General features: G+C 48.8%; 1 protein-coding gene across 5 annotated transcripts in view; it reads left to right on the forward strand.

Annotated features, from left to right (window-relative positions):
- NOD1 (nucleotide binding oligomerization domain containing 1) overlaps nucleotides 1-25,905 on the forward strand; it is a 49,022-nt gene extending 23,117 nt beyond the window's left edge. The window contains exons 5-15 of one of the 5 annotated variants that reach the window (XR_002725565.2): nucleotides 346-520; nucleotides 2,629-4,453; nucleotides 7,283-7,366; nucleotides 8,610-8,693; nucleotides 9,432-9,515; nucleotides 11,899-11,982; nucleotides 13,492-13,575; nucleotides 16,516-16,599; nucleotides 20,253-20,336; nucleotides 24,500-24,597; nucleotides 24,719-25,905. Coding sequence is in view for 2 of the 5 variants with exons in the window: in XM_023188389.2 (XP_023044157.1) it covers nucleotides 346-520; nucleotides 2,629-4,453; nucleotides 7,283-7,366; nucleotides 8,610-8,693; nucleotides 9,432-9,515; nucleotides 11,899-11,982; nucleotides 13,492-13,575; nucleotides 16,516-16,599; nucleotides 20,253-20,336; nucleotides 24,719-24,791 (2,661 nt within the window). In the remaining 3 variants the exon portion in view is untranslated. Of the gene's footprint in view, nucleotides 1-345; nucleotides 521-2,628; nucleotides 4,454-7,282; nucleotides 7,367-8,512; nucleotides 8,694-9,431; nucleotides 9,516-11,898; nucleotides 11,983-13,491; nucleotides 13,576-16,515; nucleotides 16,600-20,252; nucleotides 20,337-24,499; nucleotides 24,598-24,718 lie in introns of those variants that run through there. The other 4 variants (XM_023188390.2, XM_023188389.2, XR_002725566.2 and 1 more) reach the window with 4 other exon arrangements.
- The last annotated feature ends 1,563 nt before the right edge of the window (nucleotides 25,906-27,468 follow it).

The raw sequence follows: 27,468 nt of genomic DNA on the forward strand, positions 1-27,468 counted from the left end.
GAGCGAGACTCTGTCTCAAAAAAACAAAAAAAAAAAAAAAAAAAAAAAAAGGAGGGAAAAGGAGGAAGAGAGAGAATTCCATAGCTACTTGTCTGTCCTTTTTATTTTTCGGCTCATGGAAGCCTCCTGGTTCCTTAGAGCTGGGTGGTTTTATTTCTTGCTCAGGAGGTCATTTTACAGATTTTAGGGCTCCAACATGTTGACTGTCACAGCAGCTGGGGGGGATGGCATAGCTACCAGCTGTAGTAAGAACTCAGAGCCCTGCCCTGAGCCTGCCTGAGGGTCCTTACGGTAGGAGGATGCCTCTCACGCCAGCTCATGCCCTCATGCTTGTGTCGCCTCCAGGTCCGCAAAATTCTGGACCTGGTACAGAGCAAGGGCGAAGAGGTATCCGAGTTCTTCCTCTACTTGCTCCAGCAACTCACAGATGCTTATGTGGACCTCAAGCCTTGGCTGCTGGAGATCGGCTTCTCCCCTTCCCTGCTCATTCAGAGCAAAGTCGTGATCAACACTGACCCAGGTAGGAGTCAGCCCCAGCAAGACCGCAGGCACCAGTGCAAGCAGGGCCCTGGGGTTTGGTAATGGCTGGGCCAGCCCTGAGTGCCACCTCAGGAAGCAGGCCCAGGTGCTATTTTGATTTTAGAAAGGAACAGCTGAACCCTGTCACCCAAGTGCAGCCCAGGTGGCTGCTATTGAACGGCCCACACCTCGATGGTCTGGTTTATAGAAGGGCCTGTGGAAGTGTGGGAATGGCCTCTGTTCTAACCGCTTGCTTTCTTCCTATCCTGACATATGTAGACATTTTAATGGTTGCACAAATTCAAGGTTGTATTTTTTTTTCTTTAAAAAAAATCTTTAGCTGGACATGGTGGCACACACCTGTAGTTCCAGCTACTCGGGAGGCTGAGGCAAGAGGACTGCTTGAGCCCAGGAGTCTGAGGCTGCAGCGAGCTGTGATTGTGCCCCTACACTCCAGCCTGGGTGACAGAGTGGGACCCTGTCTCTGAAAAAGGAAAGAAAAAAATTAAAAAGCCTTGCCAGTTTTGATTCTAAGCAAGGTATTCTGTCACCCTTGGGTGCCAGTCCTTATTTCCAAAGCACCATGGGAGACCCCATTAGTTAATTGATTCATTCAATAAGTATTTTTTGCTGTACCCACCACATGCCAAGACCCTACCCTGTGCTGAATGTCAGGGAGACAGTGGTGAGCAAACACAGATAGGGTTCCTGCCCTCAGGGAGCTTCAAGTCTGCTGGAAGAGACCACCAGTCAGCAATCTCACAAATGTGCCCTTGCAAATGGCAGTCAGGACAGCAGCAGTCCAAGGCACATGAGAACATATCATTGGGGCCAGGATCTGCTCTGGGGCAGGAGTCTTCTTTCTCTGCTTTTGAACTCTCCACTTTGAGACAGCTGTTGGTAACATACCAGCACCAAGGACCCAAATCCTGCCTTTTAAAGAATCCAATATGTCATTGGAAACAGAAGCACAAGACAGGTGTGTGCTTAGGGGAAACAAGGCCAGCCAGCAGAGTGTCAGGGCTAGGCTCCGGCTTCCACGGTCCCTGCAGGTGCCTGCCAGCCACTGCCAGCTTCTGACTCTGTCTGCTCCTTCCTACCTCCCCTTGTTTCCTTCCCCCATGAAAAAAAAAAAAGGAAAATATTCCCATGAGGAATCATTCTTTTGAAAGACGTCTCTGTTGGTTCCATTAGCCAGCTACTTTATTAGCTTTTAAAGCGTAATTCACTCTACAAGCAGCCTCACACAAAAGACTACATATTGTATGATTCTGTTTATATGAAAGGCCCAGAAAAGGTAAATCTATAGACAAAGCATATCAGTAGTTGCCTATGGCCCAGGGATTGGCTGCAAATAGGCTCCAGAAATCTGGGAAAATGGTGATGTTCTAGAACTGGACTGTGGTGAGGTTTGCACAACTTTGTAAATTTACTAAAAATTATTGACGAATATATAACACTCCCTAACACTTTGGGAGGCCGAGGCGGGCAGATCGCTTGAGCCCAGGAGTTTGTGACCAGGCTGGGCAACATGGTGAGACCCCATCTCTACAAAAAACACAAAAATTAGTTGGGCATGGTAGCATATGCCTGTGGTCCCGGCTACTTGGGAGGCTGAGGTGGGAGGATTGCTTGAGCCTGGGAGTTTGAGACTGCAGTAAGCTATGATTGGGCCACTGCCCCCTAGCCTGAGTGACAGAGCAGGACCCTATCTCTAACAACAAAAAAGCGGTGCTGGTGGAGGAGGGCCAGAATGGCCATCTGACCTGGCCCTCAAGTGCGAGGGGCTTCAGCGTTTAACTGCAGTTCAGTGATGACACCATGCAGAGGAATAAGGGTGGCCTGTCTCAGACACTGATCCCAGTTGAAGTCTGTCACCTTCTCTCTGGCTAAATCTGAGGTCAAGCAGAGAGGTGGAAGCCCAGGGCCCTCAGGGTCAGGAATGCTGGCTCTGTGACGCTCCCCAGGTCTGCATCTAAGGAGTGGCTGCGCTGGCCTCAGGGTCCAGGTTGTGAATTTTGTTTATGCACTCACCTCTCCTCTTTGAGATCTCCCTGTTTGATGCTGTTTCTGCCTCTCTCCTTCTCACTCTGCTGCCGTGCCCTCCAGTGAGCAGGTACACCCAGCAGCTGCGACACCACCTGGGCCGTGACTCCAAGTTCATGCTGTGCTATGCCCAGAAGGAGGAGCTGCTGCTGGAGGAGATCTACATGGACACCATCATGGAGCTGGTCGGCTTCAGCAATGAGAACCTGGGCAACCTGGACAGCCTGGCCTGCCTCCTGGACCACACCACCGGCATCCTCAATGAGCAGGGCGAGACCATCTTCGTCTTGGGCGATGCTGGGGTGGGCAAGTCCATGCTGCTGCAGCGGCTGCAGAGCCTCTGGGCCACCGGCCGGCTAGACGCAGGGGTCAAATTCTTCTTTCACTTTCGCTGCCGCATGTTCAGCTGCTTCAGGGAAAGTGACAGGCTGTGTCTGCAGGACTTGCTCTTCAAGCACTACTGCTACCCGGAGCAGGACCCCGAGGAGGTGTTCGCCTTTCTGCTGCGCTTCCCCCATGTGGCCCTCTTCACCTTTGACGGCCTGGACGAGCTGCACTCGGACTTGGACCTGAGCCGCGTGCCTGACAGCTCCTGCCCCTGGGAGCCTGCCCACCCCCTGGTCCTGCTGGCCAACCTGCTCAGCGGGAAGCTGCTCAAGGGGGCTAGCAAGCTGCTTACAGCCCGCACAGGCATCGAGGTCCCGCGCCAGTTCCTGCGGAAGAAGGTGCTTCTCCGGGGCTTCTCCCCCAGCCACCTGCGCGCCTATGCCAGGAAGATGTTCCCCGAGCGGGCTCTGCAGGACTACCTGCTGAGCCAGCTGGAGGCCAACCCCAACCTCTGCAGCCTGTGCTCTGTGCCCCTCTTCTGCTGGATCATCTTCCGGTGCTTCCAGCACTTCCGTGCCGCCTTCGAAGGCTCACCACAGCTGCCCAACTGCATGATGACCCTGACGGACGTCTTCCTGCTGGTCACTGAGGTCCACCTGAACAGGATGCAGCCCAGCAGCCTGGTGCAGCGGAACACACGCAGCCCGGTGGAGACCCTCCGCGCCGGCCGGGACACTCTGTGCTTGCTGGGGCAGGTGGCCCACCGGGGCATGGAGAGGAGCCTCTTTGTCTTCACCCAGGAGGAGGTGCAGGCCTCCGGTCTGCAGGAGGGAGACATGCAGCTGGGCTTCCTGCGGGCTTTGCCGCAGCTGGGCCCCGGGGGCGACCAGCAGTCCTATGAGTTTTTCCACCTCACCCTCCAGGCCTTCTTTACAGCCTTTTTCCTCGTGCTGGACGACAGGGTGGGCACTCGGGAGCTGCTCAGGTTCTTCCAGGAGTGGATGCCCCCTGGGGGGACAGCAGCCGCGTCCTGCTATCCTCCCTTCCTCCCGTTCCAGTGCCTGCGGGGCAGCAGTCTATCGCGGGAAGACCTCTTCAAGAACAAGGATCACTTCCAGTTCACCAACCTCTTCCTGTGCGGGCTGTTGTCCAAAGCCAAACAGAAGCTCTTGCGGCACCTGGTGCCCGCGGCGGCCCTGAGGAGGAAGCGCAAGGCCCTGTGGGCACACCTGTTTTCCAGCCTGCGGGGCTACCTGAAGAGCCTGCCCCGAGTTCAGGTCGAAAGCTTCAACCAGGTGCAGGCCATGCCCACGTTCATCTGGATGCTGCGCTGCATCTATGAGACACAGAGCCAGAAGGTGGGGCAGCTGGCGGCCAGGGGCATCTGCGCCAACTACCTCAAGCTGACCTACTGCAACGCCTGCTCCGCCGACTGCAGCGCCCTGTCCTTCGTCCTGCATCACTTCCGCAAGCGGCTGGCCCTAGACCTGGACAACAACAATCTCAATGACTACGGCGTGCGGGAGCTGCGGCCCTGCTTCAGCCGCCTCACTGTTATCAGGTGAGGCCGCCAGGCAAGGGGAGCAGCAGGTGGGCTGGGTGGGCCAGGCTCGGGGGCACCAGGATTGGCATCATGGACCAGGATCCTGTAGGACTCACGACCATGGGCCTTAGAATGTCCAGACCTTTTCTCTGTCCGCGGGGCGGAGGGCAAGGTGCAAAGCTTCGGGGCAGGTGGACCTGGATCAGCCACAGCTGGGTGCCCTTGAAGAAAGTGCTTAACTCTCAGAGCCTCCCTGCCCTCATCTGGAAAAAGAAGATGCTCATAATCCTGTCAGATATGGCCACAAGGAGCAACGTTAATTGAGAATAGGTGAAGTGCATTACAAATGTCACCTAATGGAATGCTCTTTACAACCCTGTAACTTAGGTACTGTAATTGTCTCTATTTTGCCAGATGAGGAAGTGGAGGCACAGAGAAGTGAATAGCTTGCTTTAGGTCACACAGCTCAGACATGGGAGTGCCAGAATGCATAAAGAACCTTCCTTTTAAGATTAATGTAAGGCTCCGAGATAGCCCTCAAAAAGTTTCTGGAATATGGGAGCTTTTATTACTGCAGCGAAAGCAGACCTTGTGCCAGTTGGCACTGGTGACTTTCTGTGATCAAAGCCAGCAGCCCCTCGCACTGCTAGAGATCTCAGTTAAAATGCTAACTCGTGGTTGTTTTCCTGTTCCATAGTTTAGGGGAAACAGAGGCCAGTCTGTTTTCTTCTATTAGCATTTCCTGTGTAAAATAAACCTTGTAAATTTCTACAGGGGGTTAAATTCGCCATTACTTGACTCATACATTTCTGAAGAGCAGTAGGGATTTAGAACTGACTCCCAGTGCCTGTCATACCAGTGTCAGAGTGTAAATTGCATGGGGACATGTGGTGCAGGGGGCCGAAGGCTGCCCTAGCCTGGGAATTAGAAAACCTGCAGTCTGTTCTCTGTACTCTCAGCCAGTGACTCTCCCTCTGTAGCCCTAGGCAGTCTCACACTCAGTGCTACCCTCTGTCCATCTTTTTTTTTTCCCCCGCCCCAGATGGAGTCCTGCTCTGTTGCCCAGGCTGGAGTACAGTGGTACGATCTCAGCTCACTGCAACCTCCGCCTCCTGGGTTCAAATGATTCTCTTGCCTCAGCCTCCCGAGTAGCTGGGATTATAGGCACACGCCACCATGTCTGGCTAAGGTTTTTGTATTTTTAGTAGGATGAGTTTCATCTTGTTGGCCAGACTGGTCTCGAAATCCTGACCTCAGGTGATCCGCCCGCCGCGGCCTCCCAAAGTGCTATGGTTACAGGCATGAGCCGCCGCGCCCGGCCCCTCTGTCCATCTTTTAAATGGGAAACTCCACACCAGTGTGGTGGCCCTGCCCTTCCTACTATCCCCAGGTGAAGCTTTCCTTCACACCAGTGAAAGAAAAAGCAGCTTATAGGAAAGCAAAGGGTATGGGTAACCACGGGAAGCACGCTCAGCTCTCTAGCTGTATCAGTTAGGATTAATTTTAGCTGAGAGAGAAAACCCCAAATCTTGGTGACTTACAAGCTTATTTCTCTCATGTAAAAGTCTAGAGGTAGGTAGTTCAGGACTGGTATGGAATCTCCATGACCCTCCGGAGCCCAGGCTCTCCTCTGCCTTGCTGCTCTGCCATCCTCACTACCTGGCTTTCACATCTTGGCCCAAGAGGGCTGCTCAAACTCCAGCCATCTAGTCGACACTCTGGCTATCAGTAAGAAGGAAGGGCAAAGATTGAGGGCATGCCTCCAAGTTTTAAGAACACTTCTTGACTATTACTAATTTTACTGCTGCTTCGATTTCAGTACTGAATAGTATGGGCAGAACTTAATCAGATGGGCCTAGCTAAAAGATGGGGGAATCTATTGCTAAGAAAGTATAGATATTGGGAATGTCCAGTAGCCTGTGCTGTCTTGGGCTGGCCATGCCGTGTACACGCACACTATTTCCCAGCCCAAGCTGGGGACTCTGAGGGGAAGGGTCCAGAGTGTCTGACTTGATCATTTTGATGTGGCCTAAAAATCAAGCTTTTAATTGTTCAGCATTTTACTTGTTATCAAGGTCAGCTTGTGGATCTAACTGGGCCCATGGCTTGTGTTTGTAATTAAAGGTTTGTTGGAACACAGCCATACCCATCTATTTACTTACTGGCTGCTTCACACTACACAGTTGAGTAGTTGCGACAGAGACCACATGGCCCACAGAGCCTAAAATATTTGCTGTCCAACACTTTACAGAATGACATGAGCAGTCTCTTTTGACAAATGGACCCATAGCCTTTTCCAGTGACAAGTCAGGGTTAGCCCATGTGTTTCTGGATGGGGGGAGGCTGTTGGCATTTTGGATGCAACAGTTCTTGTGAGACCTGTCCAGCATTTTGCAGGACACCTAACATCACTGGCCCTGCCCGCAAGATGACAGGGCACTCCCTCCTCCAGTCACAACCACTAAAAGCAGCCCCTGATGTTTCCAAACCCATGCCCTCCACCATACGAGAACCAGGTACAGGGTCTGGCTGACACATAGGCCACACACAAAGGGTGGATGTCAGAGGTGGCTGGCCTCACGTGTCCTCCCTGTGTCCCTCATGGTCATGTGAGGAGACAGGGGCTGTACTGCAGCCTCACCCATGGGCTGGTGCAGGACGGGTCTGGCGGCCCTACATTGGCCAGGCTTTATAAGGGGCTATTTGGCTGATTGCTGCAGCCATTCTCCAGGGCCGTCTCTACTGGGGAAAACTCCAGGGCCTGAAGGTTTCTGGATCTTTGTAAGATTAATGATCCTTCATAACGAGTGCCTGCCCTGACTCATAATTTTTTTGCTTTTGTTTCAGACTCAGCGTAAACCAGATCACTGACGGTGGGGTAAAGGTGCTAAGCGAAGAGCTGACCAAATACAAAATTGTGACATATTTGGGGTATGTCTTTCTCCAGAACACTGGGCCAACTACCTAGTAATAATACAGAGCTGCAGGGAATTCACGTTCCTATGGGTCTCTGGATGATCCACATGGATGGGCCAGGGCTGGGGAGAGCACTGGCCCAGGAGTTGAGAGTCCTGGGTTCTCTTTGTGGCTTGGCCAGTCATGAAGTCTTGCTGAGCCTCAGCCTCCTAACCTATAAAATTGGGATCCCAGTATAGGCAAGAAGGTTTACAACTGGTTATTGGGGGATGCAAAGAGAATATAAGGGGATATGTTTAATAAATGTTAGGATCCTGTTTACATATTAGTCTGGACTATTTTGGGTCCAGAATCCCTCATCCAGAGCCTTTGGGGCAAGATCCGAAAGAGGATTCTGAGTGCATGCTACGGCATGATGTGGCCACAGGGGTCTACGGCAGTGCCCCATTTTCAAACACTCATATTTCTCTCGCAGAACGGATGAGACAGTCAAACCAAGTGTGGTAAGAAAGACTATAAATAGCTCCACATCAGTTGCCAAAAGAATTGTGAGAAACTCTGGGCGTTCAGAGCCTTTGAGGTTTTGGAGCCTGAGACAAGGGATTGTAGGCCAGCCCCACACCACTGGTGGCTCTGCAAGCTGGAGCAGTTGTTCAGTTTCTTGGGGCCTCAGTGGCCTTCAATGTGAATGAGGACATGGATGCAAACGACCCCAGGCCACATTTGGCTCCAGGGCTCTGTGTGGCTGTGGAACCCTGGAAGCCTGAACTTAGCTGCCTTTCAACTTCCATCTGCTCTATTATTGAATTGGCATTGAGTGGTGAGATGGCTGAAAGGTAGACATCGAGAAGTTTCAATATTCAGAATCTTTTCTTCTCAAGATGCTCAATGTAATCTTAGTTGTAAATACCCACCACCTGCCAGTCACTGAGCACTCATGCACTAGGGCTTTGCGTTATGTCCTAAGATCCTCAGAACCACCCTGCAAGGGGGCTATCGTCATTACCCCTGTATTACAGATGGAGAAACTGAGGCACAGAGAGGTGAGGTGACTTGTCTCAGGCCATAAAGCTGGGGAAAGTAGTGGAGCTGGATTGAACCTGGGCTGTGAGACCTCAGAGCCCTGAACTCTGGTGCCTGTGTGTTCCCCTTTCAACCCAGACTGGAAATCAGTAGACAGCACGTGCTTCAAAAAATAGGGGCTATTAAAATGACATCAGGAGCCAGAAAGTCTCATGGGCTGTGCTTTCTCTTGAAGTTTATACAACAACCAGATCACCGATGTCGGAGCCAGGTACGTCACCAAAATCCTGGATGAATGCAAAGGCCTCACACACCTTAAGTAAGTGGGGTAGGGACCAGGTTCCTTAGTATCTTCTCTTGGTCACCCCCTTCTGTTGTTCAAAGATTACATGTCATGATAAAGAGCTTTCATCCTAAAGCCTCCCACTAGTCCCAGGGCCATGTTGGTCAAATAAGGATACCTCTGTGTGATCCGTGAGGCTTGGATTCTGGAAGAGCCACCTGTCGTTGGTAGGGGAAAGGTTGGCATTTTGATTTCAGTAACTACTAGCCCGAAGAAAGGACTAACTCTCACCCTTTCTGGTGGTCTTTCTGCCCCAAGGGAGTTTCCTGTCTGGTGACAAGAGCTTGGGCCCTTGCCCTGCTGTAGATGTGCCCTGCCCAGGGGGTGACAGTGTGCCAGGCTTGGAGCCTCTGGTCCTGCCCTGACAGTGGCCACATACCTTAACCCTTGGCAGTCAAAGTGGGACCTCTCAGGTCTCCCAATGGAAGTCAGTGATGCTGCTGAGGTCACTTAAGAGGACCCCAGGGAGGGCTCAGGTCCCTGAGCTTTTGCAGAGACTGTGGGCCGTGTCCTGGAGAGGAACCCTAACTGACTGTCCTCAGGGCTTCAGGTCCCTCCCTGACAGGAGGCCCAGGGCATGGCTCTTGTGGATCCCAGAAGAAAGTGGACAGTTCCCAAGATGGGGCTGGAAGGGGCTCTGTGCTGGGGAGGAGAGTGGCCCACGTTGGAGCCCCTGCATAGCTGGAGGCTGACTGTGCGTGACTCTCTCTGCAGACTGGGAAAAAACAAAATAACGAGTGAAGGAGGGAAGTGTCTCGCCCTGGCTGTGAAGAACAGCAAATCAATCTCTGACGTTGGGTGAGTACAAGGGGGCGAAAGTATGTGGTATAACCTGCTGTGTGTGTGGGCCCCTGCTGTTCTTTTCATACATCAGTATACCAGAAGGACCGTTGGGGCTCGCTGTCGGGGAGAGACAGTGGAGAGCTTTCACCATGCTGCAAAACTGAAACCGTGCCCATTAAGCAATAACTCCCTGGTCCCGTCTCCCCTGCCCCTTGCAGCCACCCTTCTACTTACTTTCTCTATGGTTTTGACTACTTTTCCTCATGTAAGTGGAATCATACAGTATTTGCCTTTTGGGGATGGCTGATTTCACTAGCATCATGTCCTCAAGGTTCATCCACGTTGAAGCATGGGACGGGATTTCCTTTTTTTTTTTGATAGAGTCTCACTCACTCTGTTGCCCGGGCTGGAGTGCAGTGGCATGATCTCGGCTCACTGCAACCTCTACCTTCTGGGTTCAAGCAATTCTCCCGCCTCAGCCACATGAGTAGCTGGGATTACAAGCACCCACCACCGATCCCAGCTAATTTTTATATTTTTAGTAGAGACAGGGTTTCACCACATTGGCCAGGCTGGTCTCAAACTCCTGACCTCAAATGATCCACCCACCTCGGTCTCCTGAAGTGTCGGGATTATAGGCGTGAGCCACCATGCCCGGCCAGGATTTCCTTCTTTTTTAAGGCTGAGTAATACTCCATTGCGTGGCTATGCCACATTTTGTTTACTCATTCATCCAAGAACAGACACTGGCTTGCTTCTATGCTTTGGCTATTGTGCCTAATGCTGCTGTGCACATAGGCATACAAGTATCTCTTCAAGGGACTGCTTTCAATTCTTTTGGGTACATATCCAGCAGTGGGATTGCTGGATCCCATGGTAATTTTTAATTTTTTGAAGAATCATCATACTGTTTTCCACAGCAGCAGCACCATTTTACGTTCCCACCAACAGTGCATCCCAGTTTCTCCACATCCTTGACAACACTTGCTATTTTCTCTTTTTGACAGTACCCATCCTAATGAGTGTGAGGTAGTGTCTCATTGTGGTTTTGATTCTTGAGGCTTTTTAAAGCTTTTTGTATCATTATAATTTTTATTGGATTATAAAAGGAACACAGGTAATTTTATTTGGAAACTATGAAAAATAATACAAATGATCTTCTCAGAAAATAATTCTTGTTAACATTTAAGCTCAGTTAAGCTCTCTCACTTTCTCTTTCTTCCTGTCTCTCTTTGTACCACTTTAAAAAAATATAGTAGGGGTCAGACTGTATGTACAGAGTTTTATCCTTCCTTTTTCACTTCATCTCATGCCTTGAGTAGCTTTCTACTTTATTAAAAATGTGATGCCATTCAGTTGTATAGTAAATACATATATTAAAGCAAAACACTGAAAACGTGTATTCTGGGTTCCAGCAAGCCATTCCTGGAATGGTGTAAGCAGGTAGTTTGCTTGGTGCGAACGTGTTGTTGAGGCAGCCGCCATTGTGTTGTGAGTGGGCCACACGAACTTGCTTTGTTGTGTGTCGACAGTGCATGCTGATCCTATTGGGAACAACCAACACTTTGTGCGAAGCACACACTGTTCTAAGTGCTTTGCATCTGTTAACTCAATGAATCCTCATAACAACTCCACGAGGGAATGCTCTAATTATCTCCATTTTATAGACGAGAGACTGAGGTCCAAGAAACTACATAATTTCCTGAAGTTCGCACAGGTAGCAGATGGCAGAGCCAGATCAGGAGACCACCATCTTACCATGCAGACTGTTTTAGCCAGGGCCTCTCCGGATCTGCTGTAGGGGAGAGAATATAGCTTTATTGCCGCAGCTCTCCACCAAGATGGCCACAGCCACAGAGCTTAGTTGGGTAACGTCCTCTTTATGTGACAGGAACATTACTGATAGGGTTTCTGAAGGTACTTCCTGCTCTTTGTCTCCTGGAAGACCATGTCTTCAGGAATGTCTCTGACCCTGCCCAGAGTTGAGCAGTTGCTGGGAACCCAGCACCTGCACACGGCCTTCCCTCCAGGACTCTGCGGACCTCTGTGCTCCACAGGAGACATGCAGGTGCTTCGTCTCATGAGTTCAGGCTCCCAGGCTGACAGCTCTCCGAAGCTCGTGGTGAGGCTCGGTCTCTAACTGTGCCACTTGCCGATGGCCTCTGTTCACAAGGCTTCCCCTGCTCTTCAGTCTTGCATCACTCCTTGAATTTGAAATCCAGAGCAGCCCACTCAGAGGCCAGCGTGAGGAATTAGTGTCCAGGCCACAGATCTAGGGACTGGGCACAAACATCTGTCTGTTGAGGAGGAATTGAGCTGTGGCCATTGGCATAAAAGGAGGGGTGAGTGTGGCTGTTTTGGGGGGAGCTAACATTCACTATCTTGTCTTCTCCCTCAGGATGTGGGGCAATCAAGTTGGGGATGAAGGAGCAAAAGCCTTCGCAGAGGCTCTGCGGAACCACCCCAGCTTGACCACCCTGAGGTAACTGCAGCCCTGCTGTCTCCAGGGGCCAACCTGGTCCCTCCTAGCTGCTCTAGGTTTGCTGGGGGAGGGTGATTGGCGCTCCTAATAGAAGAGGGATTTGCATGTGTGCAAATCTGACAACCTTACTCTTGTCAAACCTTTTTTTGACGCATAAGAGGCCATCTAGTAAAGCACATTCTTTTTTTTTTTGTAACTTTAAGTTCCGGGATACAGGTAGAGGATGTACAGGTTTGTTACATAGGCAAACGTGTGCCATGGTGATTTGTTGCACCTATCAACCTGTCATCTAGGTTTTAAGCTCTGTGTGCATTAGGTATTTGTCCTAATGCTCCCCCTCCCCTAGCCTCCCACCCCCCGACAGGCCCGGGTGTGTGTTGTTCCCCTCCCTGTGTCCATGTGTTCTCATTGTTCAACTCCCACTTATGAGTGAGAACATGCGTGTTTGGTTTTCTGTTCCTGTGTTAGTTTGCTGAGAATGATGGCTTCCAGCTTCATCCATGTCCCAGCAAAGGACATGATCTCATTCTTTTTTTTTTCTTATGACTGCAATGGAATACTTCCATGATGTATATGTGCCACATTTTCTTTATCCAGTCTATCATTGAAGGGCATTTGGGTTGATTCCAAGTCTTTCCTATGTAAATAGTGCTGCAATAAACATACGTGTGCATGTGTCTTTAGAGAAGAATGATGTATAATCCTTTGGGTATATACCCAGTAATGGGATTGCTGGGTCAAATGGTATTTCTGGTTCTAGATCCTTTAGGAATCACCTTAAGTATTTATTCAGCTCAGTGAATTCTGCATGTGTCCCACACCAGCCAACCATCACCCCCATCAAGACAGAGGACATTTCCAGTCCCTCAGCCATCCCTGCATGCCCCTTGCTAGTAGAGGGAGGGTTTCCTAAGTGCAGATAAAACTTAATAAGATGCTGGCCAGCAGATTCCTGCCCCTTCCTTGTCCTCAGGATGATGCTAGAAAAGAGGGACTCTTCCTCTGTATAAACAGGGATGCTTCTACCCAGCCCCCACTTAGGCTGCTGGCCAAATCTTGAGGCCTTGGTATGTCCAAGGCTCTGCTGCTGTCCTTCCTACTACTGAAAAAGAGTCCAAGAAGGTGGGGTCAGTAGCAGAAGAGACTTCACCAGGTCTCGCAGATGGGGTCCCCTGATGGGGCCAGCCTTTAGAAGCACAGCTTGCCAGGCCTCTCCAGCCTCCTGCCCATGTGCAGAAACCTGAGGCACCGATCCCAGCCCACTGTTGTGTGAGCAGGCTGTGCTGATGGCCCGTTTTTCGTCCGGCCTCCCCTTGTGCTCTCTGTGTGGGCTGTGGGGCAGCAACGCCTGGGCACTGCTGCTTCAGCTGAGTACTTCTGCATCCTGCCCCGAGTGAGTCTGGGCTGGGGCCACGGCCAGGCAGAGGCTTCCCAGCTGTTCCGATGTTGAAGCTAAGATTGAATGTAGATGTGTCTCTAATAATTCACCCCAAGCATGTTCCTTCCTAGTCTTGCATCCAATGGCGTCTCCACAGAAGGAGGAAAGAGCCTTGCGAGGGCCCTGCAGCAGAACACGTCTCTAGAAATACTGTGGTAATACCTCAAGTCCTTTCATTTGTTTGTTTGTTTTTCTGAGATAGGGTCTCACTTTGTCATCCAGGCTTGAGTGCAGTGGCGCAATCTCGGCTCACTGCAGCCTCGACCTCCCAGGCTCATTCAAACCTCCCGCTTTGGCCTCCTGAGTAGCTGAGACTATAGGCACGCACCACCACGCCCAGTTAATTTTAAAATTTTTTGTAGAGATGGGATTTTCCTGTAACCCAGACTGGTCTTGAACTCCTGGGCTCAAGCAGTTCTCCCGCCCTGGCCTCTCAAAGCCCTGGAATTGCAGGTGTGAGCCACTGCACCTGGCACAGAGTCATTTTGGAGGGTTTGGGTCTTAGGAATTATCCCAGGGGCTGCAGATGGCCTGGAATCTTAACAGAAAAGATGTCTCCCAATTGGAAAGGCTCTAGGCCTTTCAGTTAAGTTGATAACTTAATTTCCTCCTAGAGAAGAAAATAGCCACTTCCACAAGCATAAACAGGTACAGGAGGGGGAAGTGGGCTCCAGGAGCCTGGGTCTGAGGCCTTGGCCTTCTAGGCCCCAGGAGAACCAGAAGGCTGGCCACGCAAGCTATCCAGGTAACCTCAGATACCTTCAGATGTGCTTGGCAGAGGCCAACTTCCATGCACTTGGCTCAAAATTTTCTCCCTTCTTCCTCTTCACCTGCCTCCCCGCAGGCAGCCTCCTCCTTCCCCAGGTCTTCACACTGGGGTTTGGCCTTTGTGCTCCATCTAGCTCACCTGAAGCCCACAGTCCTCTGAAGGCTTTCACCTGTCACCTGAAGCCCACCATCCTCTGAAGGCTTTCACCTTTACCTGAAGCCCACAGTCCTCTGAAGGCTTTCACCTGTCACCTGAAGCCCACAGTCCTCGCTCCCTCTCTGCACTCCAGGGCACTTACTAAGTGGATGTGGCCTCCTGAGGGTGGTTTTTGTTGGTGTTCCCTTTTTTATGGTCACTTAATGTTTTATTTTGCTTTATTTGAATTTTATTTACATCCCTGTATCATAAATTCCATGCAGGTGGCTGGGTGCAGTGACTCACGCCTATAATCTCAGCACTTTGGGAGGCTGAGGTGGGAGGATTGCTTGAGGCCAAGAGTTCGAGACCAGCCTGGGCAATATAGCAAGACCCTCTATCTACAAAAAAAAAAAAAAAAAAAGGAAAGCAAAAAATTCCTTACAGGTTAGGTGGGGGAGCTGTATTACACCCCTCCCTATCATCTACTCAGAGCCCAGTGCTCATCTGATCTTGCTAAATTACTGAGAATAATGACAATGTCATCTTTAGGAGAGAGTTTTGACACTAGGCCTGCTGGCCAGTAAGTGCATTTTAAATTCTTTCCCCTCAAAAAATCATTTAACATTTTGAAAAGTAATATATGGTTTTTGGAAAAAATGTAAGACACTAAAGGAGGACGTGAAAGTACCTCCTAAAGTTCCTCCTAAAAGGAGGAAGTGAAAGTACCTCCCTTCGTGTTTTCCAAAATAACCTTTCCTTTCTAGCCTTTTGTTGTATGTATGTTCAAAGATATGCAAAATAGAATAGCATTCAACCAGTGGCTCTAAAAATATCATAATCATGGATTACACATATTTTACATGTCTCCTTTAGGGTTTCTCAATCTTGATGCTGTTGACATTTTGGTCCAAGTGATTCTTTGTTACAGTAGGGCTGTCCTGTGTAGGAGGTTTAGCAGTGTCTCTGCCCTGTACCTCCCAGTGGTGAGGATCAAAAATGCCTCCAGACACGGCCAGGTGCCCCGTAGAGAGCGAAATCACATGGATAGCAGTAATGTCAACACCTAGAAGCCCTCAAGTGCTGACTACATGCCATGTGTTATTCTACACTTTTTCCCTGTGTTAACTCAGCCTCACAGTCACTCTATATGATCTATACTATTAACATTCACCAGGGAGAAAACTCAGACCCAAAGAACTTAAGCCCCTTGCCCAAGGTCACCCTGCTCGTGGGTGATACAAACCTGCCCAGGCTGAGTCCGGAGCAGGTGTCAATGCTGTGTTCTTCTCCCTCTTCATTCTACCTCATTCTCCCTACTAGCTGCACATCATCCATTGAATAGATGTCACAATGTATTTCATCAGTTGTTTCTGATTTAAATTTGTTCAGATTTTACATTAGGATAATACTACAATGCATGCTGCAATGTGTAAAGCTTTGTGTGTATATCCTTGCACACTGTAGGGTAAATTTCTGGAAGTCTAATTGTCTTAAAATGAAACACATTTAAAATTTGCACAGGCACATCCAAACTGCCCTTCAAGGAATTATTTTTTAAAAATGTTCTTTCTGTTCTATTCTTCCTAATGATTCTTTCGTCCACTGGCACAAGTGGGTCCTACCCTATTTACACTGAGGAGCTTTGGTGCTTTATCCAGACCACTTCTGGTTCTAAGGGCCATTGAGAGGCTTCCTGAACTGTTAGTCACTTAACTTGGGTCCCTCACAAGTTAACTAAGAGCAAAGCACTGAACGCATTTTAATGTGTAGGCTGTTTCAGGTCTTCAAACTGACTTGGAATAACACACTGTCAGTGGTGTTCAAGGGACCTTGGGACTAGAGGAGACCTGAGAAGCAGGCAGTGGGCCCCCATCTTTATTTTCTGTGGGCCCCCATCTTCCATGAAATCTGAGGGCTCAGCAAAAGTGGGGAGGGAAGGTGGGCTCTTCTACAGGTAGCCGGGCTAAGAAATAGGAGCCTGGGTACAGGATTTGCATTAGAAATGAGTCCCATTGACCTTCCATGCAGCTGACAGGCTGGGCTTGGAGCCTGGCTATTTTCTGGGTTCTCAGGGTGATCGTCTGTGTAGCTGGAGAGCCTTGGGCTGGGTTCCTGCTCCTGTGAACTCTAGAACAATGTCTGCCAAGTAGGCTCTCTTGAGTAAATACTTCCTTTTTTTTTTCCCTAGGCTGACCCAAAATGAACTCGACGATGAAGTGGCAGAGAGTTTGGCAGAAATGTTGAAAGTCAACCAGACGTTAAAGCATTTATGGTAACTCAGAGAGCCTTAGAATTTCAGACTGTGTTGCTTTTCAAAAGTATTTTTTGAGATAAAATTTACATACTGTAAAATTCACTCTCTTAAAGTATACAATTCAGAGGTTTTTAGTGCAACCATCACCACCTAATTCTAGAACATTTTTACTTCCCCTCCCCACTCCAAAAAGCCCCTGTATCCATTAAGCAGTCACTCCCTATCTTTCTCCTTCCCAGACCCTGGCAACCACTAATCCGCTTTCTGTCTCTATGGATTTGCCTACTCGGGGTTTCACATAAATGGAATCAAGCAATATGTGACCTTTTGTCTCTGTGTTCTAGCATGGTTCATTCCTTTTTATGGCTAAATGATAATTCACTCTAAGGAAATTTTGCAGTTTATTAATCAGTTGATGGGACATTTGGGTTGTTTCTACTTTTTGACTATTATGCATAATGCTACTGTGAACACTCCTGTTCATGCTTTTGGGTGAACATATGTTTTCATCTCTTTTGGGAATATACCTGGAAACAGAATTTCTGGGTCATATGGCAATTCCGTAACTTTTTGAGGAACCATCAAACTGTTTTCTAAAGTGGATATACTATTTTACATTCTCACCAGCAATGTATGTGGGTTCCAATTTCCCCACATCCTCACCAACACTTGTTATTGTCCATCTTTTAAAATCTAGTTACACTCGTGGGTGTGAAGTAATATTGTGGTTTTGATTTGCATTTCCCTGATGACAACAATGTTGAATGTCTTTTTATGTGCCTACTGGGCATCTGTATTGCTTCTTTGGAGAAATGTCTGCATATCCTTTGCCTATTTTAAAATTGGGTTTGTCTTTTTATTGCTGAGTTATAGGGTTTCTCTATATATTCTGGGTGCTAGACCTTTACTAGATACAGGTTTTGCAAGTATTTTCTTTCTTTCTGTGGAGTTTTTCCTCTTTCTTGATAGTGACCTTTGAAGGACAAAAGTTTTTCACTTTTGTTTTTTGTTTTTTTTTTTTTTTGAGATGGAGTCTTGCTCTTGTCACCCAGGCTGGAGTGCAGTGGCACAATCTCAGCTCTCTGCAACCTCCATCTCCTGGGTTCAAGCGATTCTTCTGCCTCAGCCTCCTGAGTAGTTGGGATTAGAGGCATGAGCCACCACGCCTGTCTCATTTTGTATTTTTAGTAGAGATGGGGTTTCACCATTTAGGCCCAGGCTGGTCTCGAACTCCTGACCTCAGGTGATCCGCCTGCCTCAGCCTCCCAAAGTGCTGGGATTATAGGCGAGAAGCCACTGCACCCTGCCAATAGTTTTTAATTTTGATGAAGTCCAATTTATCTATTTTTTTTCTTTGGTTGCTTGTGCTTTCAGTGTCTTATCTAAGAAGTGATCACCTAATCCAAGATCGCAAAGATCTCCACACAAGTTTTCTGTTCAGTGTTATAATTGTTTCCCCTCACATATAGGTCTGCAATCCATTTTGAGTTGATTTTTGTGTATAGTGTAAAGTGAGGGTTAGCCTCATTCTCTTGCACGTGGATATCCAGCTGTCCCGGCAGCACCACGTGTTGAACAGATTATCTTTTCCTATTGAATGGCCCTGACACCCTTGTCAAAAATCAATTGACCATAGATGTATGGGTTTATTTCTGAATTCTCTGTTCTGGTCCATTGATTTATATGTCTCTCCTATGCCAGGACCATTGCTGTAGCTTTTTAGTACATTTTGAAATCAGGAGGTATGAGTTCTACTTTGTTCTTCTTTCTCAAGATTGTTTAGACCATTCCAGGTTCTTTGCATTTCTTATGAATTCAGACTCACCTTGTCAATTTGTGCAAAAAGACTAGACTCTGCTACATATTGGTTTTTCTTTGCTTTTTAGCTTGCAAAATTATTTGATCCCATTCCCTAAGTGCAGGCCAGCCTCTCTAGGGAGAGCAGAGCTATGACAGGGCCAAAAAGATGGTCTCGGCTGCTTTGTGCATTCCCAAACTGCACTGGCCCTAGTGAAGGCAGCCTGAGTGGGTGGATGTGCCTGGACACTGCAGGCTTTTTAGGGGCATTAGGTGCTCTCCTTCCTGGCCTCCTGCCAAGTCTTGGTTGGAGGCTGCTTTTCCTGCCTTCAACAAAACCTAAGTGGTGAGTGGAAAACAGTAGAGTGTTACTGAATACAGAACTCGGTGCCCACTTCCTGGTTCTATTTTTGTCCCTTTTGAAAGGGAAGGTCATCACCTCTGCCACTGAACCCAGGGGTCCTAGCCCTTGTGGGGTATGGCTGGGAGCACCAGGTCCTGGCTACAGCCCAGCCACCAGTGGTCCCGTGTGCTTGGGCAGTAAGAGTGACAAGAGCTCCCTTCCCCTGGACACTGTGCCTAATACACACCCTCCTCTTGAAATCTCACACACCCAGTAGATGGGGGGCACTCTTACAGTTATTCTCATTTTGCAGATGACACAACTGAGGCACAGACAGATACGTTTATTTTTTCAAGGTTCTGTAGCTGAAAAGTGAGGAGGGAGGGTGTAAGAGTAGCTGCAACTGCTCTGCGATACTGCCTCTCTCGAGGGAGTCCTCTTCACTCACGATAGCATAGGGCCCTCGTCTTCCTGGTAAGGGCTTCCTTCTTGGGTTAGTGCCAGGATTTCTAGGGGTCAGGTTTAGCAGGAGCCTATTCTACAAACAGCCAGGAGCGGGGAATGACTCTGTGATGAAGTGGAGACACCACAGCCTCTTGATGCATTTATTTCCTGGTTGGGTTGGAAGTATAGCTGCCCAGGGGAGCATTTCAGGAGAGGCCCAGCTTCCTAGCGATTGCTGAAACCTTTGTTTCATTTGAATCACTGCTACCCAGAACAATGGGGTGCATTCTCAGAGGCCCCATTATTAAAGCTTTCCCATTGAGCCCCATGAGAACTGTTCATGAGAACTATTTCATGGCAGCATAACTGTTTCTCCCCGCTCCCTCTTGCATGTTGGTAGCCTCTTAACTTTAAAACCTGCCTTGCTTTCCCTTGCTACCTGGAAGGAGACGTCAGACTTCCTGTTCCCATGATGTGTTTCTTAGAATTTGTTGTTCAGATTGGTGGTCTCCAAAATATATATACATATTGAAACGGAGTCTCACTCTGTCACCTGGAGTGCATTGGCGCGATCTTGGCTCACCGCAACCTCCACCTCCCGGTTCAAGCAATTCTCCTGCCTCAGCCTCCCGAGTAGCTGGGACTACAGGCACGTGCCACCATGCCCAGCTAATTTTTTTGTATTTTTAATAGAGACAGGTGGGCCAGGATGGTATCGATCTCCTGACCTTGTCATCCACCCACGTTGGCCACCCAAAGTGCTGGGATTACAGGCGTGAGCCACCGCACCCGGCCCCATATATTTTGATTATGCACCTCTGCAATGAAAACTGCAAACACACACATCTGTTCATGTATTACATTATGTTCACTATAAAAACAAACAGAAAATTTAAAAAATGTCAAGCTATCCTTTACTCTAGTGGATCTCATCTAGACACTTTTAGCCAGCTACAAAGTCACATGGACTCAGTTCTTCCCCTGACCAACTTGTCTCTTATCCCAACACACCCTTACAACTCCCTCATGAAGGGGTCAAATTTGATCCAGTATTATGGATTTTATACAAGGTATGTTCTTCTTTCAGGCTTATCCAGAATCAGATCACAGCTAAGGGGACTGCCCAGCTGGCAGATGCGTTACAGAACAACACTGGCATAACAGAGATTTGGTAAGATCCCAGCGTTTGTCACAGTAATAACACCAGTGACTGTTTACTCACCACCACTGACTATGTGCAAGGCACGATGCAGCGTGGTTTCTGTTTATTCCTCCAGCAACCCTGCACAGTAGTGGTATTACCTCTGTTTTACAGATGTAGACAGAGGCCCAGACCAGTGAAATAAAGTTGCCCAAGGTCACCACAAGAGCTAGAATTCAGCCCAGAATGCCTGATTCCATAGTCTGTGCTCTCCTGCCCTGGGCCCCTGCCCCCATCTACCTTCATTGGGTGGGAGGGGGGAAGTGGCCAATGAAATGATTTCCTAGTGGAAGTAAATCCCCCTGGGACTCAGCGATTGAGAGATGGATGTGTTGGCCAGGAGTTTGGAGCTCGTTCTTCCCCTTTTCTGAGCTCCGTGAGACATTTCCAGGCTGACTTGAACTAACTCATGCTCTTTGTCTACTTCTTTTTTCTGCTTTGAGAACTTCCTTATGCTAAAAGAAGAAAAAAAGTTTGCTTTAGTGTGACATTGAGTGCCATGCCACTTCTTTCTTGCCTCCCATAAGGCACAGACACTTCCCACTCAGCAGCTTCCTTAGCAACTTAATTGCCTGGGTGAGGTGGGACTGGGTGGATGCTGGGAGAGGGGCCTTGTATTAGTCTGTTCTCATGCTGCTAATAAAGACATACCCGAGACTGGGTCATTTATAAAAGTGAGAGGATTAATTGACTCACAGTTCTACATAGCTGGAGAGGCCTTACCATCCCATGGCAAAAAGCGAATGAAGAGCAAAGTCACATCTTACATGGCAGTGGGCAAGAGAGCTTGTGCAGGGGAACTCTACTTTATAAAACCATCAGATCTCATGAAACTTATTCACTACCATGAGAACAGTATGTGGGAAACTGCCCCCATGATTCAGTTATCTCCACCTGGCCTGTCCTTGACACGTGGGGATTATTATAATTCAAGGTGAGATTTGGTTGGGGACACAGCCAAACCAAGTCAATCCTGTAGCGCATGCATGCTGTGTCCAATAGAAACAACGGTCTCCATGCTTGTGCACCTGCTTCATGCCAGGCACTATGTTAGGGGCTGGAGATGCGGCAATTAATGTGACCAAAGTGCTGGCTGACCCAACCTGAGCATGGAGGGCCCAGGATACCTCAATCCAGACTCGTAAATGCTCTGGAAACTTGTTTTGAACCTCAGAGCCTGAGACAGCCCTTCCCAATGTGAAGCCTCAACCCACGTGGAGACTGGCAGAAGGCAGAGCCAGTTTCTGGTAAGAACACAGGAGCTCCTGAGCCCACTGTGGCTTCTCTAAGCTCCAAGGGGCAGTCTCACCATGGACCCAAACCCTCAGCTCAGGTGCCCATTCCTCATTAACTAAGTCCTCCTTTCATGACTGCGGAGAATTTCATAGCCAATTAAAAACAAAAAACGGCTCCTTGGCCAACATAGGCTCCTCATACAATGTTTTTTAAACTTTGCTTTAGAACTTGTTTGGAACTTGTCATAAAATCAGATCAGTTTGGTGAGTTGCAACCAACAATATTTAAAAAGAAAGCAGAAGAGAACAGAATATCAGGATGCAATGTGCATGGTGCGGAAGTATTTCATTCATCTTAGTTCATGCTTGCATGTGAGTGGGTGTGTGTTTGCATAAGCGTTGGTTCACAATGTAAAATGTAATTCTTATTTGGGGTTGTAGACAAAAGGTTTTTTGTCTTTTTTTTTTTTTTGAAAAACACTGTTGGCTAGGCGTGGTGGCTCATGCCTGTGATACCAGCACTTTGAGAGGCCAAAATGGGCAGATCTCTTGAGCACAGGAGTTTGAGACCAGCCTGGGCAACATGCAAAACCCTGTCACTGCAAAAATTAGCCCGACATGGTGCTCTGCGCCTGTAGTTCCAGCTACTGAGGAAGCTGGTGTGGGAGGATGGATGCTTGGGAGGTCAAGGCTGCAGTGAGCCGGGATCATACCACTGCAGTCCAGCCTGGGTGTTTTTTGTCTCAAAAAAACAAAACAAGAAAGAAAAAAAGAAAAACACCATCATAGAGAATAGAGCCCAGATCCAACCAGACACCATGGCCTGTGTGCCTGCGAGGCCCAGCCTGCCCAGCAGCTTGGGAAGCACTGGAGGGCACTGGAACTGTTTGCATGGGTCTTTGCCCTCAGGTCACTCCATTTTTGCTGATTCTTATGTTTTGAGGACAGCAGGCAGAGCGGGAGAGAAAGGAGACTGCCGGACTACAGAACAGTTTGCAGAGCAGTTGGCTTCCATTTTTCTCTGCAGCTGGTCAGGTGGGTCGTAAAGACCTACAGTTGCTTTAAATTCTGTCAAGTTTCAAAATCTGCATTGCGTCCCTCTTTGAGGGCCACCATTCCTACACAAGGAACCATTTGAGTAGGGCCAGGAGCCTTCAGCTTCAAGGCCGACACTTGTGTCAGGGTGGAAAGGGGAACTGGCCATCAATTCAGAGAGGGCAGGGCAGGTGGCCTGGATGCTGGTCTTGGGAGTGTCTTCACTTAGGTCCCTGGCTTGTTCTGGGAGCCTCCAGAGCGTGCTCCTGTGTGTGTGACTTCATGGAACTGGGCTCTGAGAAGGCCGTGGCTTTGTTGGCCCTGCCAGGGACTGCCACGCCAGGCCACAGGGCTTTGGTCAAGCTGGCCGGGGAGCCAGGTTCAGGGAGCAGCTCTGCCTGGAGCCAGCACTTACAGAGTGAGTCTTCTCCTTGGACTTGTTATCTGTACTGACACTTATTTCTACCTCATTCCTTTCTGAAAATAACTTGGAAGTCTGAAGTCCCTTGGTGAGTTCTGCCTTTAAGAACAGAAATTAGAGGTGTACAATGAACACTATAAATTGTAGAAATGTATCCCACTCCAGTATAACAGCTTTCTGTGAGGCTACCTCCAGACTGTGGCTCTGGGAGGGTGGGGCCTGAGTCAAGGTCATTGCTCCCGTCCTAGGGACTAGCACCGTGTCTTCATTTATTTCTTGAATAACGAAATACTTGAGCATCAGGGACTGTGCTAGCACCAAAAATCCAGTGGTGAACAACATGGCTTCATGGGTTCACTGTCTAGAAAGCGAGATGCACATTAAAGAAAAAGAAAATCATTTGCGTAATCATTTAATTACAACTGTGATGGGTACTATCACAAAGGGAAGGCCAAGAGGGAACCTGATTTAGATGAGGTTGCAGGGAAGGCCTCTCTGAGGAAGCAGCACTTACAGTAAGCCATGAAGGATGAATAGGAGCTAGACAGCTGAGGTGAGTAGGGAACAGCATGTGCAAAGGGTCTAGGGCAGGAGGGAGTATGAAGAACTGCCAGAAGCTGCTGTGCCCTGGGGTTCAGACAGTGTGGAGGGGGACTACAGGAGGCTGAGGAGATAGACAGGGACTGGACCATAAAAGATCTATGGGTCATGATGCGCGTTTTGGTCTTTATCCTAAAAGTGATGGAAAGTTGGTGAACAGTTTGAAGCAGGAGAGGAATGTGATCAGATCTGCATTGCAAAAAGACTAATTCTTGGCTCTTCTAGGAAACTGGACTGGAAAAGGCCAGAATACGTGGAAATGGCCTGTCAGTAGGACATTGTACTGATCCAGGGAAGAGATGATGGGTGCTCAGACCAAGACGGTCGGCTGAAGATACAGAGAGGTTCCAGGGAGGCATTCTAGATGCTTAGGAATTAGGACAGAACTTTGTGATATAAGGAACATGGGGATGAGAAGGAAGGTGTCCAGGTTGACCCCCAGGTTACTAACCTGCACAGTGGGATGAGAGTGGTCCATTCACTAAGCCAGGAGACCCTAGGACGTGTGGCTACTTTGAGGTGCGGGGGAGAGATCCAAGTGAGGATGCCACGCAGGTAACTGCCTCCACTGACAGATGAACAAGGCTGTGGCGTTGATGAGATCAGCTGGGGAAAAGGGCTTAGCCCCAAGCCTGGAGGAAATCTCAGATCTCGAGGTCACATGGAGGAGAATATAGGAAAGGAAACGGAGGTAGAGTGCTCAGATGCAGGAGAAAAATCAGGGCATATAACCAAGCCAAGGGGAGGGAGTGCTTCAAGAAGGAGGGAGAGGAGAGGTTAGGACAGCCAAAATCCTGTGAGGGCCAAGAAAGCCAAGACCTGGAAAATGTCATTAATTTCAGGCTTATGGAGGCTACAGGTGACCTTAGTGAGACTCAGTGAACAAAGGGATGGCAGCTGGAGAGGATCCATGCCCATATGAAGGAACTATCTGAAAAGGGTATGTTCCTTAATTTCAGGGTTGTGTGATGCACGAGTGTGTGCTATGCATCCTTGGGAAGGAGTGTGCCAGAGTCCTTAACATTTTATCTGTGTACTTTTGTCTTCCTCCTTTTCAACAGCCTAAATGGGAACCTGATAAAACCAGAGGAAGCCAAAGTCTATGAAGATGAGAAGCGGATTATCTGTTTCTGAGAGGATGCTTTCCTGTGCATGGGGTTTATGCCCCAGAACCTCAGCAGCGAATGCGACTCCGGGCAGTCTCTTGTGTCAGTGTCTTAAAGGGGCCTGCGGAGGTGAGACTATCAGGAGTCCACTGCCTCCATGATGCAAGCCAGCTTCCTGTGCAGAAGGTCTGGTTGGCAAACTCCCTAAGTACCCGCTACAATTCTGCAGAAAAAGAATGTGTCTTGTGAGCTGTTGTAGTTACAGTAAATACACTGTGAAGAGACTTTATTGCCTATTATAATTATTTTTATCTGAAGCTGGAGGAATAAAGCTGTGACCCGAACAGAGGAGGCCAGCCTCAGCTCATTCCAATGCCTGCCATAGGGACCAACGGGAGCAAGTCGGTCACTGCTGTTTTCATTGAAGAGTTGAGGATGTGGCATAAAGTTGGTGCCAAGCTTCTTGAATAAAAGGTGTTTGATGGATAAGTATTATACCTGAAATATTTTCTTCCTTCTCAGCACTTTCCCATGTATTGATTACTGGTCCCATTTCACAGCTGGAGACACTGGGGTATATGCAGTGTGGGATTTGACTCCTCCAAGATTTTGTGGAAAGTTAGTGTCAAGGAAAGGGCGCACCACAAGCTTTTAATTTTAATCCTGGAGTCTCACTGTCTGCTGGCGAAGATCAGAGAATGCCCTCTTAGCTCTTAGCTGGTGTAAGAAGAATGACGATGCCTTCAAACTGCTGCTTCCACTCAGGGCTTCTCTGCTAGGCTACCCTCCTCTGGAAGGCTGAGTACCGTGGGCTACAGCGTCCGGCCTCGGGAAGAATTGATTCTGTCCCCGCAAAGAAACAGGGCATGGCTTGCCTTTGTGGCCCTGGCATCCAAATGGCTGCTTTTGTCTCCCTTACCTCGTGAAGAGGGGAAGTCTCTTCCTGCCTCCCGAGCAGTTGAAGGGTGACTAAACTGGCGCCAAGACTTGGGGGATCAGCTGGGAACGGGGCCAGCAGAGCATGTTGGACACCCCCCACCATGGTGGGCTTGTGGTGGCTGCTCATGAGGGTGGGGTGATATTACTAGATCACTTGTCCTCTTGCCAGCTCATCTGTTAATAAAATACTGAAAACACTCTTACGGTTGAGTCTGGAGTTTTTGAAGGGACTAGGCCTGGTAAGCACTCTTTGACTCCTGAACACCATGCTGACTCACTCCGCAGCGGGGAAGGGGCTCTGGGGCAATGTGCTGTGAGGAGAGCCTGACAAAGGCCAGAGGCGTTACCAGTTTGATCCTTCACAGGCCTCTCTGCCTACCAAGAGACAGGAAGAGGCTGCGGCAGCCTCTGAAGTCTCCCCATCTGGCCTCTAAATCTCTTCAGGTGGCTTCTCAGAGGAAATAACTTGTGAGTAGGGGGTGGCTGGTGCCAGGACAGGCTAAGTGAGCCAAAGTTCATGCCTTCATCACCATGCCATGGTAGGGCCGGCAGGCCAGGTTCGACGTCCACTACCTTCCTCGGCTGTTCACTGCTGAGTGGAGGACCCAGGTAGGCCTGTGGCAAGAAGCACCAAGCTGCCAGGGGCAGCACGTGACAGGGGAAGGCGTGCAGGGCCTCCAGTGGTCCACCTCTGAGTTCTTAGAGTCCCGGCCTGGCTTTGTAGAGCAGCCTCTCAGGAAGGGGACCGTTGCGGGGGGAAATCCTGTACAGTTAACAACTACATGGTGGCAGTTCCCTTAAAGGCTCAATTTTGGTGGTTCCTACCATGTCCCTCCCAACCCCAGATCTGAGTATTCACCTAATAATCACCCCAAGGCAGCAACTCTCTTCTTACTGCAGAATCGGGGCAGCAAATATGCCCAGAAAGAACGAGGGAATGAGTATGGCCCACTGAAGGTCAAAGGGGGAATGCCACAGACCTCAGACTCGCCAAGTCTTACCACGAAGTTCACTTCTTAGCAGACGAAATTCACATTTTATTAAACTGCTAAAACTAAACCCTTGAGGGTCTAAAATTTACTCAGAAACTACCAAATGTTATTGCTTCTAGAGACTATCAAAATTAAAACTGCTGCCTCTAGGGAATTAGAATTTGTGTGGTATTGACTTAAATTCTATTTGGAAATACTCTGATCGTCCAGATGGCAAATGGTAGATTTTCTTTTTTTGTTTTTTGAGACGAAGTCTCGCTCTGTCACCCAGGCTGGAGTGCAGTGACACGATCTTGGTTCACTGCAAGCTCTGCCTCCTGGGTTCACGCCATTCTCCTGCCTCAGCCTCCGAGTAGCTGGGACTACAGGCACCCGCCACCACACCAGGCTAATTTCTGTATTTTTTAGTAGAGATGGGGTTTCACCATGTTAGCCAGGATGGTCTTGATCTCCTGACCTCGTGATCCACCCGCCTCGGCCTCCCAAAGTGCTGGGATTACAGGCGTGAGCCACTGCGCCCAACCGGCAAGTGGTAGGTTTTCTATTCCTCCTGTAAAACTGAGATCAGGCTCCTAATTCGATGGAAAGGTTCTCTTATTAGAAACAGCTGAGCTTCTGAGCAGACACATGGAGACTCTTCCTAATCAAGAAAAAGACAATTGAAAAAAAAATTCTGTAAATGAGGGCTATGACTCTTTCTTTCTACAGGACATCTTGGTTGATTTTGGGAAAGAAGCTTCAGCTCCCATATTTCATACCTGCACTTGTGTCAGG

The sequence above is a fragment of the Piliocolobus tephrosceles genome, chromosome 8 (genome assembly GCF_002776525.5).
Source record: "Piliocolobus tephrosceles isolate RC106 chromosome 8, ASM277652v3, whole genome shotgun sequence".
Lineage (NCBI taxonomy): Eukaryota > Metazoa > Chordata > Mammalia > Primates > Cercopithecidae > Piliocolobus > Piliocolobus tephrosceles.